Source organism: Pleuronectes platessa, chromosome 6 (assembly GCF_947347685.1).
Source record: "Pleuronectes platessa chromosome 6, fPlePla1.1, whole genome shotgun sequence".
Lineage (NCBI taxonomy): Eukaryota > Metazoa > Chordata > Actinopteri > Pleuronectiformes > Pleuronectidae > Pleuronectes > Pleuronectes platessa.
In genome coordinates this window covers 4,398,976-4,410,393 of record NC_070631.1, presented here as the reverse complement: position 1 = coordinate 4,410,393, position 11,418 = coordinate 4,398,976, and the positions used below count along the sequence as shown (strand labels likewise).

At 41.3% G+C, this 11,418-nt stretch overlaps 2 protein-coding genes across 3 annotated transcripts; both read left to right on the top strand.

The window, feature by feature from the left end:
* Window positions 1-596: 596 nt before the first annotated feature.
* ocstamp (osteoclast stimulatory transmembrane protein) lies at window positions 597-4,604 on the top strand. 2 transcript variants are annotated; one of them, XM_053425137.1, is made up of 3 exons: window positions 597-691; window positions 1,681-2,695; window positions 2,783-4,604. In XM_053425137.1, the coding sequence occupies exons 1-3, from the start codon at window positions 654-656 to the stop codon at window positions 3,113-3,115; spliced, it is 1,386 nt and encodes a 461-aa protein (XP_053281112.1). In that variant the 5' UTR covers window positions 597-653; the 3' UTR covers window positions 3,116-4,604. The 2 variants fall into 2 exon arrangements, with proteins under 2 accessions (XP_053281112.1, XP_053281111.1); XM_053425136.1 differs by having other exon boundaries at window positions 1,678-2,695.
* A 1,623-nt stretch (window positions 4,605-6,227) lies between these two features.
* Window positions 6,228-9,862, top strand: LOC128442708 (thyrotropin-releasing hormone receptor). The gene is made up of 2 exons (XM_053425273.1): window positions 6,228-7,004; window positions 8,612-9,862. Exons 1-2 carry the CDS (start codon window positions 6,228-6,230, stop codon window positions 9,008-9,010), a joined length of 1,176 nt encoding a protein of 391 aa, XP_053281248.1. The 3' UTR covers window positions 9,011-9,862.
* The last annotated feature ends 1,556 nt before the right edge of the window (window positions 9,863-11,418 follow it).

Here is an 11,418-nt window from a genome sequence, read left to right as displayed (position 1 = left end):
CCCAACTGTATGACACGTGTATGTGTGTGTGTGTGTGTGTGTGTGTGTGTATGTGTGTGTGTCTGTTAGTGTGTGTGTGTGATCCAGAAAACATTTCTTACAAATAGCTTTATACTGGGCCTGAGCACAAACCTTGATCCACATTAGTTTCTTCGTCTTTTCATTTTAACTGGAACAAAGTGAAGTGTAAAACAGGAAGTGGTTCAGCGTTGAGTCTGAATTCAGACAAACTGATGAACTTTCCCACCTTAAGCAGATGATGTTGAAAATAATAAACCATAAAATAAACCGTGTGGTCATCTTCACTGTGTGTGTGATGACAGAAACAAACACAGCAAATTACATCAAATCCTGTGTCATTCTGAAACTACAGTCACATTGTTTGTGTGTGGGTGGGTGTGTGCGTGCGTGTGTGTGTGTGTGTGTGTGTGTGTGTGGTGTGAATGTGTCATGCCTCTTTCCATATGATCTGGTCTCATGTTCGGCTGGCACAGGTCTGAGCGTGGGAGCTTGCAGGCGACACACAAACACCAACATGATTGTGACTCTTCAGTGAAGTTCCCTTTTTTACCTTCACAGTCCCTCAAACACTTCCCAGTTCAAACACTTCCCAGTTATTTATCCCCAGTGTCGACTCTCTGGTGTCGCAGAGAATGAAGTTTATCACAGAGACTTTTATTCCTCCTCTCAGGTAAGATCTTTTCCAGCACTTTCAATTGAGCCTTAATAGTCTAATGACTTCCTATTATAATGGATGTTTCAATCTAACATCATCTGTTGATCTATTTGTTGAAAAATTATTATACAAACACAGGGTTTATATATATAGTACTTTTTGCTATTGAATGTGTCTTTCATGAGACTGAATAATAAAAAAAATTACAGGATTATGTTTTTAAAAAGTATATCTGTGTAAGAGAAGTCCTGCGAAATTGTTGTAGTATTATTATAATTAATATATTATATAATAATGATGTGTAAATAAGTAACAACCACAAAACATTTTTTTTAAATCCACTATATTAATTACAAAGTACATGATGCAGTAAGTCAAGGCTGAGTTTAAAACTTGTTGCTTTCTTATCGCAACTTATTTAAAAACCTAAAATCTAGTTAGATACCTTCAAACTGAAACTAGACACGACTTCAACTTTATTGTCCCCGAAAAAACATAAATACATGAATTCATCAAATAACAACAAAAAAAACAAGAGCGTCTAAAACCATCAATAAAATGTTGTTAAAACCAAATATAAGATCCTCATCAGTCATCAGGAGTGAACAGGAAATGTCTAATTCACTTGGTCATCGTTAGAATTGAATTGTTTGATGGCTTGAGTTGTAAAATACATTTTCAACCTGTAACACTTAGCTTATCTTAGCATAAAGTCTGGAAACAGGAAGAAACAGCTGACCTGGTCCTGCAGGTTCCTCTATTTCTAAACCTCAGTAATTAACCTACCGCAGCCCATTTGTTTAATCAGCGTAGTATTCACTGGCCCAGTGGACTTACTGGAGTCGTGCTGACCCCATGAAGCTGCAGGGAACCAGTGGGGATAAGAGGCACATTTGACCTTTGGACAGAAACAGGTTTCCACTGTTTCCAGTGTTTCATCTTCTCATCCATCTCTCTGCAGCGTTAACACATTCCTTATGGTTCTATTCTCTTCTACCCAGCAGGGGCAGAAAGGGATCTCGAAGACAGTCTTTAAAATCTGTGCTGCTTTACCTCTGGGATGTTTATTCTGCACCTGCACCTGCAGGCAGAGACGTCCTGACTCTTCTCTCCCTCTGCTTCACACTGACCCTCCTCACCGGCGGCCTGCTGCATCACTGGCTGTCCAAGACTCTGCGATATGACCACGAGGCGTCCGTTCAGACCGCCTGCGTCTACGGCGTGGCCATGTTCCTGGTCTCCTTCCTGTGTCACCCTCTGCGCTGTGTGCTCACCATGATCCTTCCCACCGCCTGCACCAAGCAGGGAGGCAAGCTCCTCATCTCCGCCGCTCTGGCCATCTTGGTGGTGAACGTCATTCCAAATATCACGGTGAACGTAGGGGCAGTAGCTCACATCCTCAAGTGCACCGCCGAGGGATTCACGAAGACTCTACTGAACTCATCCGAGCCCTGGAACCAGGCGAAGCGAGAGCTCGTTGAAGAAACCATCAGGGTGAGGAGGGAGGACCTGAGCATTGTCACGAATTTAAGGAAGCTGGACCATTTCACGCACGTTGATTTGTCCGCGGTCAAAAGCCGGTTTAAAAACCTGATCGGGCAGATAGAGGTCAACTTCTCACACGCCAGGAGCCTTCTGACAGACGGCAAACTGCTGCTGAACCGGATCCTCGCCGCCATCTTCGTTGCATTGCTGATCCTTGAATCCTCGCGCTACTTGAAATCATATCTGACGTCAGTTCACTTTGACAATGGCTACATCTCCAAGGAGCTCAGGAGAGAATCATCTCCTCCTGGGACAGAGAGACCGGCCAAAAATCAAATCCAGCTGTCAAACTGTAGAATATCTAAACAGGAATGTGCCTCTTGCCTCATATCCTTGATCCTGGTAACTTTGTATTTCCTTGCAATAACTGCAATAGTAGCTTTGGATCATGTCGTCTATCACATAGTTCAGGTGATGGCGCCCTGGTTTCTGGATTTCCCACCAACATCTGCCTGCATTACTGTTGATTATAAGGTAAGACAGCTCAAAGACTGGAGATTCCTCTTCCTATACCTGCAGCATTTGTTTCCCAACACTTGTATGTGCTCTGGTTTGTTCTAGGTTCAGTGGTTCGCCCCTGCGTTCTGTCTCATCCCACAAGCCTGCCGCCCACAGGAGCTGACCAACTTCCACAGGGACTACAAGTGGACCTTCAGCCCCGAGCCATCGCTCTGCGACGTGACCACCTCGCCCCCGAACCTGGGAGTCACGCTCCTGCTGGGATGTCTCTGGCTGATGAGCTACTCCCTGGTGTTCCTGGAGGTTTACGCCCGACGACTGCGCAGGAAAATCTCTGCGTCCTTCTTCAGGGAGCAGGAGGAGCGGAGGAGGGTTTACCTGCTGGAGAAAATGCAAGCAAAGCAAAAAGAGACTGTTTGTGTTGAGATCGCATGAAGGTGAAGACGCCACTGAACGATGTAGAGCTTGGATTTGCCGGCGGCATAGTGATATCAGTGAGTTGATATTGATCCAGGCTGAATTGTCTCCAGCAACAGACATATTGAGTCTGTAGACGTCTAAGATTCCTTGGTTTGTCCTCTGGTGCCAACTAGAGGTTTTTAACCATTTTGATCTTTAGTGAATTGTCTCCACAAGTATTCAATGGATTTTCATGAAATTTGGTGAAGAAGGTGTCGGTGTGTGAGAGAGAATCACAGACGCAGATTCAGCAAATATGTAAATAACAATATACATTTGTGACTGTAAACATTGTAAATGTATTTTTAAAGAAGTAACTTAAATATCTTCACTTGTAAACCTAACAGAGCCAATAATTGAAAAACTAAACTTTCTGATTAGCAAACAATCATCTGAGCTCATGCTGTGTCCGACCTCTGCCTCACAACACGACTCTGATTTAACCTTATCACCTACACTTCCCTTTTTATTTTAAGTTGCATCACAACGTGGTGCTCTTACGTTTTGTTTCGTCTTTCTGAAAACATAAACTAATAAAAGAGCTTCCTGTGTGTGATTCATTTTCATCCTCAAAGAAGTTCACAATAAGCCTGATGTGATTTTTATAGATGTATCACAACATCAGCTCCAGTTGGACCTTGTTTGTTTCAAACCCTCAAGGGTTTTTCTTTCTCTGCCTTGTTTGCAATGTGGTTTTTCCTCTTGTCTGTGATTTATTGTGTTTCTTTAACTCCTCAGCTCCACTAGATGACACTGTTGTGCTTCAGGCCAATGAGGAACGCTACTGTAACTTTTCAGTATTTTATTGGCTTTGATAATCTTTAACCCTCTGGATGAATCTACTACATGAGCACATCACCAGTCTATTTTTGTGTTGCCTTACAAAAAAAAAAAACACTTCCTTTCTCTGAAAACGTTCTTTGAATACGTCCCTGTTTCAAGTTCCCACGAGGCTCTAGGAGTTTATTTTAAGACCCAGAACAAAAATAGAATACATCTATTTTTACTGCTGACTACTTCATGATTGTGTCAAAATGCAGCCGTCTTGGTACAGATGTTGGTGCAGAAATAATTGATGAAATAAATAAATAATATTCACTGTCAGCATGTTGCTTTGTATGATTTGTATTCATTGGAAATGCAAGAATGGATTATTGATCAAATGTAAGATTTTTTTTAATCTTTTGTTCAAGTTTGGAAAAGTCAGCTCTTACCACACCGTGTATTCTGTATCAGCTAATTTCCGCTGTTTCTTGAACTTATATGATGTAAAATATGAAAACTCAAAACACTGTTTTTACTGCTGCAACATTGAAAGTAACACAAAGTGTGGTGGAAATTCTCTAATGATGTTAAAGAGTAAAATTGCATTTTTTCAAGCCTCGGAATCTCAAATGAAACTTGAAGTAAATGGATTTGGGTGTGAAACATTCTATAACTATAATAAAGTTTGGGTTTCCAGTGACTTCCATACCAGCCGGTTATTAGGACATAGAACAAGTTTAAGAAACAAAGCTATAAATAAAGATAGAGAGATTGTTCTCTGCTCACTTTAACCACTTCGAGTTCTGGTTCTACTCGAGGCGTCTTCCTGTAAAAGGGGAGTTGTTTCCTCTCCACAGTCACCAGCTGTTTGCTTGTTGTGTAATGTACAATATGTTGTGATGTAGCATAAGTGAATTGATATAAAATGAATCTAAATCAGATGAAGAGTTGTTAAACACAATATTTGACACTCTTTGCATGCAGCAGTTCAATCAGACAATAACCTGGAATAGAAGAGTTCTGCAGGTTTCTTCTTAGAGGCTGTTGTGGTGGACTGCACGTTCAGCAACTGTAAATCACTCTCATATGAAAATGTATTAGAAACTGAGAATCACAATCTCTTTTTACAGCTGATAGATTGTTTTGCACGATGATCTTTAGTTGTTGCTGTTGGAATACATTTTTCTACACTCAATCCAGAGATGTCATTATATCTCTTTTGCACAAGATGAAGTTTTATCGATATTATTTCTGCTGGGGAGGAAAAACAAAGGCCAGCTTCACAATTAGCACCATTTCAATTGAACAGCCAGCTGCTGCAGTGGATAATGTGTCGAACCTCCTCAGCCCTCTCGATAATTGCGGGGTTTATTGCTCCGGCCGTGGATGACATGCTGTTCCGAGCTTGGATAGGGAGGTGGAATTGATTTTTCAAGTTTGTGTTGCAGTGTGGATCTACTGTGATAGTGTGTGTGTGAGATGTGAGAGGGAGTGGAGTGAGACAGCGAGCGAGAGAGAGAGAGAGAGAGAGAGAGAGAGAGAGAGAGAGAGAGAGACGTGAGTGGAGCGACGACAAAGCAGTCATCTGTGTTCCTTGGTTGATTGCACCTGAGTGCTGTGACCATGTCAGAGTGAGTGCTGCCTGAGCTGCAGAGGATGGTAAGCCCTCACTTCTCTTCTCTTGAAAATATGTTTTTATTCTCGAATGGTTTTATTGTCTTGACTTGAATCAACTGTTCGTTTTTTTAAGGGATTTACTTCTGCTTTATTTCAGAAAGGGTAAGGGCACTCATTCTTGTTGAGAGCAGGCGAGGGTCTTTTTTAATTTACTCACCACAAGATATTTATCTTAATTTTGAAAGGATCAGGTTGTTACTTTAATGTGTGCAGGTTTTTTTAATAATATTATATGATGAGGAAAAAAAACGATGTCACTGTTTCAGAGCTCAAATTAAGAGAAATGCAAACTACACATGGATGTTTATGGATTTCAGTGTTTAAAACTTTCACTCTCTCTTCAATCTCCTCTGCATCAAAACAGACATAAATGTTGGAATTTAAAGATATCACTTATATTCAATGTTTATATTTAGACATTTTATAGGAAGTGGCTAAAGCATTATATCTTATATATGAAATATTTGTGCATGTGGGCTATGTACAAATACAATTTGATTGGTTGATTGAGTACCCTGCTTTTTGACAAAGATAAATAAAAACAAATCAACTCTCATTCTGGTCTTAAATAGTGTTTCTTTGTATTTCTGTCTCTAGGATTCTTGTGCTGTGCTTCTGGAGATCAACTGAATTTTATTTCAACACGATGGAGAACAACACGACGATCTTCCGAGACGTCCCTCAGGTTTTAAATCTGACAGAAATGCCTCGGAACCCTCTCGAGGAGCAGGTCATAACCATATTTTTGACAATGCTCATCTGTGGAGTTGGGATTGCTGGGAACATCATGGTGGTGCTGGTCGTGCTGCGCACCAAGCACATGGTGACCCCGACCAACTGTTACCTCGTCAGTCTGGCTGTGGCAGACCTCATCGTGCTCCTGGCCGCGGGGCTTCCGAATATCTCCGACGCCATCTCCTTCTGGATATACGGCTACACGGGATGCTTGTGTATAACTTATCTTCAGTACCTGGGCATCAACGTGTCGTCCTGCTCCATCACGGCGTTCACCATCGAGCGATACATTGCAATATGTCACTCCATAAAGGCGCAGTTCATATGCACCGTGTCCCGGGCCAAGAGGATCATAGCTGGGGTCTGGGTCTTCACCTCACTCTACTGCATCATGTGGTTCTTCTTAGTGGACACAGACGAAACCGTCTATACCAACGGCGTGGTGGTCACGTGTGGCTACCGTGTCTCCAGGAGTCTCTACATGCCGATCTACTTCCTGGACTTCACCCTGTTCTACGGGATCCCCCTCACTGTGGCCACCGTCCTGTACGGACTCATCGCGAGGATCCTGTTCATGAGTCCTCTGCCGTCGCATCTCACCGACAGAGAGGGAGGAGGGTCGGTGCACCAGGGTCACTCACAAAGCACCAACAAGACCAACAAGGGTGCGGTCTCCGCTCGGAAACAGGTACTGGGGAGGTCTGACTGAGGAAATGGTCAGAGCTAATACAAGAAAACATCTGTATGAGAATATATTGACATCGTAGATTTCTGATCAAGTTAACTCTTCTTTTTTTTGATAGACCTTGATGGGGTCAGAATTTTCTAAATCTTGATTATTTCCCTTTTATATATATTTCAATTCATAAGGAAACAATGACGATGTCAGTTGGTTGGTTCATTACTTTGGTCCAGACTGAAATATCACCACTGGACACTTACAGTCCCCAGATCATGAACCTCAATGACATACAGTATGTGATCCTTTGACTTGCCCCCCCCGCCACTTTGGTACAAGCAATTTACTTTCGCTCTACGCACAGACATAAAATAGATGAAATACAAATTGCCCTTTTTCAATAAAGATCCATTGGCTATGCATGAAGATAATGCTTTGGTTGATACAGCTATAATGAATCCAGAATGACAAAGACCCAATGTTCAGTGAAAACAGTTGCACCCAGATGTGAGGAGGAGTCAGGATTTAGTGTTTAGTGCACGACAAACGTGCTTCAATCAAGCCACGACTATAAATAATCATAACGGTGTAACCCACAATTTTTTTTTTAGTTTACTTAGTTACATATGTTCGTTATGAGCATATATGTGAGTCAAGTTCCGCTGTTAGCAGCTGGTGTCACGTTAGCAGGACTTGATTAAACCAGAAGTATTAACTTGCTATGGCATAAACATGATATTGCATATTTGTATGATGGCCACCGCTGACTTAATGGATCCTTATACATCATAAAATAAAATGTATCTTTCTCATGGGGCATTTCAAGGGCTCTTGGGGGCCCTCTGGTGGCCACAGGGGGCCCTAGGCAGCCACTTAGTTTGCTTAGTGTGAGATTGAGTTTCACTATTCACCATCAAATCGAAAGCTTAATTTTTCTAGAGACGTGGATATCTAATAATATCGAGGTCTCTATCTGCCTCAGCTGTCTAGTCCTAGTCAGCAAATGTTAGCATGCTAATGCACTAAACTAAGATGGTGAACATTGTAAACATGATGTTAAACATCAGCATGTCCGGCTGCCAGTGTTTCCTCATGGGAGGTGTTGGTAGATGGTAAAATATCGTCCACATATCAGAATTGGCAAATCTGTGTTTAGCAATTTCTGTAATTTTCTGACACCGACAGTCAATACAACCGACCTCAAGCAGTTGAGAAGCTAGCAGGGTTCAAACCAACTTCATTTTCTGACAAACGTGTGCCTCGCGAAATGAGATCTAGGAAGAAATCCCAGAGTTTATACAAAAGCTTCTCAAGTATCCTTTAGAAGGAACATTTCATCCTTCCAATGTGGCCGACCTTTCAGATTTGCACATTTTCTAGCATTAACTCAACCTTTAGCATTGTGATCGTGACCAATACTGACATTAGCATCGTCAGCGTTTACTACCGCCTCACTCAGCAGCTAGCAGGGCTGCGGATTCTTGCATTAACATTGAGTCATTCACTGTGTCTGCCAGGATGTTATAATTGCCCTCTTCCTTATCATTATCACAGGATTTCATCACTCTTGTCTTTTCTTTCCTTGCTCCTCCATCTCCCTCACTTTGCACCATCAGATAACGAAGATGCTGGCTGTGGTGGTCGTCCTCTTCGCCTTGCTGTGGATGCCTTACCGAACGCTGGTGGTGGTCAACTCCTTCATCGACCCGCCCTACCACAACACCTGGTTCCTGCTCTTCTGCCGGATGTGCATCTACACCAACAGCGCCATCAACCCCATCATTTACAACCTCATGTCCCAGAAGTTTCGCGTGGCCTTCAAAAAGCTGTGCAAGTGCAACTGGCGGCACAAGGAGAAGGCGGTGGAGTACAACGTGCCGATGTATTACAGCGTCATGAAGGATTCGTCCCACGAGAGCAACGAGCCAATCACGGAGCAGGAGGACGTGAGCGGCCAAACCCTCAAGAGGTTCAACGTGAAGGCTGACGACACAAGCACCTTCAGCGTCTCTTGATAAAAGCTCTGGGATAAAACTGTGTGTGATTAATTATTTATGGATGTTTTTCTGTTTAAAGTTTAGAAAACGTGGTTATTTCTACCTGTTATAAAAAGTGTTGGAATCTGTGGATACTGTTTGTGTTTGCTGTGATGCAAATTGTGTTTGTGTTGTAGTTGTGGTACTTTGGCTTCAGTATTGTAACTGTGTTCTAAGTATTGGTATTTTGGATTGTTCTTCAGCTAATTCAAACTACTAACTGATGTAAGATAATGGTAATAAAGAATTTAGGGTTATATTAAGTTGAAATACAATAATACCTGATAGTGTGTTGATTATCATGGAGTTTTCCGATCGATATTCATGGTTTCAGAGGTTGAATCAAAATCACTTTGGGGTTCCTGAAAATAAACCAGCCCAATTTGATAAAGTACCCTGATATAACTCATGTTATGATTTAGCGCTGGATAAAATAAATTGTAAATATCAGAACAGTTCCATCATTTCAGCAAGTATAGAGATTTACTATAAGTAACTGAAAACACTGTATAGAGGACCTTTAATGTACGTGTTTAATTAGGTTATTGAAAAGCCAGTCCATTGAAATCAGTTCTGAATCCAGAGTAATTAATAATTCAAAATAATCCACATCCGATTTTCAGCTCGACAGGAGCTTTTGACCATCGAAGCTTTAATAGCAAACAAATTGGTTCTTATTCAAAACATCAGCCGAGTCCGACAAGGAGAACAAAGCTGTCGTATTAGCAACTGGTGCAACTACTCCAACAGCAAGTGCGTGATTAAAGGAAACATGGTGACGCTAATTGCTGCCAACGAGCTCGCTGTTGTGTTAATGCTGTCGACATGTCCGCCCCAACACTGCATGTCCCTGCATCTCAATATATCCAGCTCTCTCCTCGTCGTGTAACCTGCTGTTGGATATATATAAAACCAGTATAAGACACGTATGTGAAACCTTTTACTGGTTGCAGATCCTGTGTCATGTTACTTTGTACTTTGAACTTTGTCCCTTTAACGAATCCTAAAAATGTTTCATTCTCTTTATTGATGAGAGTTGTCTGTGTTGAATTAAAATAAATCTTGAGAGATATTTAACGGGTGATTCGTGACTTTCCATAGATTTAGACAAGTTGATCTGTGGCACACAGCACTGAGTTGTGAATAGAGAATAAAAGATAGTAAAAAAACATATATGTTTATATGTACCCTCTAGCGTAGCTTTATATACCTCAAATCACAAGGTTATTCTATATATTGCTTAAAATAAGTTATATATAACAAATACAAAATAATTTGCAACATGTATGAAATATGTAAAACCTCTGTAGGCACCATATCATGAACTTGGCGCCTGTAGACTGAGCTCACTGTCAATACTCGACCTTGTCAGTGTGTTTTAATGCAGGAGCCTTGTTCTCAGTCACGTTGAAAAATATCTTATAAAGCAATTAAGCCTCTCAAAACCCTGTGCAGGCTGTACAGGGCTGATAAACCCTTATGAGGGGTTTTATGATGAAGGAGATGTCACAAGGGTCTGAGGGAGAGTCAATGGGAGCCAGATATACACAAAGCTGAAGAGGCTTCTATAGCGGCGCCATTTATTTCTTCTGTTCAGCTCCGCCACAGAAAACATCAGTTGGAATTCGCAAGAAATTCAATATGTTTGTCAGGAAAAGTGAGTTTTTCTGAAGAAAGATTCAAGGATTTAATTTCTCTGCTCCAGACAAACACCAAAGACACAACTTCCTACACAGATACACAACGACAACAGTAGATACACGCAACCTTTTACCCTCAAAGTGGAAAAAGGTTAGATCTCATTATTTCTGAGCTTCTCACAGTTTTTCCTTTTTCCATCTCTTCATGTGAGGATTTTCTTTTGAGTGAACTTTCATCTCTGGATCTGTAACAACTTGCAGCCCTGCGCTGACTAAGTGATGCTGAATGTGTTTTACAGATAAATCTCAAATAAAACCACCATACCTCACATTATGTGCAGGTCATGAATAAAACATAGCAGTCGTCGTAATACATTAACATTTTCTTTATAATAAATGAAAACAATGAGCTGCTCCTGTGAGAATGAATAATTCACCGGAACTGTGAAGAGCTCTTGTCGTCCTCATATCATCGGAGGGCAGCCTTGTTGTTTCAGGTCGCATATCACGCTGCCAGGAGAAGATGCTCTATTATTTTATTCAGTATTTTCTTGATAAGCTTTCGTATGTTTGAATTAATTTGTCTGTTTATCAATAAGAGACAAAGTAGGGAGGCAGCAGTTGGGATTTTAGCACATCTTAACGTGTAGGTGCTAATTCTTCTTGAGCGTAATTATGGAACAAATTAAAGTGAGAGAAAGAACTAAATAGAAAGAAAGAAAAAGGTGGTAATTTGAACTGAGATGT

Bases quoted from the DNA above. Each gene is read 5' to 3' on its own strand.
- ocstamp (XM_053425136.1), top strand. From the start codon at position 654: ATGAAGTTTATCACAGAGACTTTTATTCCTCCTCTCAG. The intron at 692-1,677 runs GTAAGATCTTTT...TCTTCTACCCAG, and splicing joins ACTTTTATTCCTCCTCTCAG to CAGGGGCAGAAAGGGATCTC. The intron at 2,696-2,782 runs GTAAGACAGCTC...GGTTTGTTCTAG, and splicing joins GCATTACTGTTGATTATAAG to GTTCAGTGGTTCGCCCCTGC.
- LOC128442708 (XM_053425273.1), top strand. From the start codon at position 6,228: ATGGAGAACAACACGACGATCTTCCGAGACGTCCCTCAGGTTTTAAAT. The intron at 7,005-8,611 runs GTACTGGGGAGG...TTGCACCATCAG, and splicing joins CGGTCTCCGCTCGGAAACAG to ATAACGAAGATGCTGGCTGT.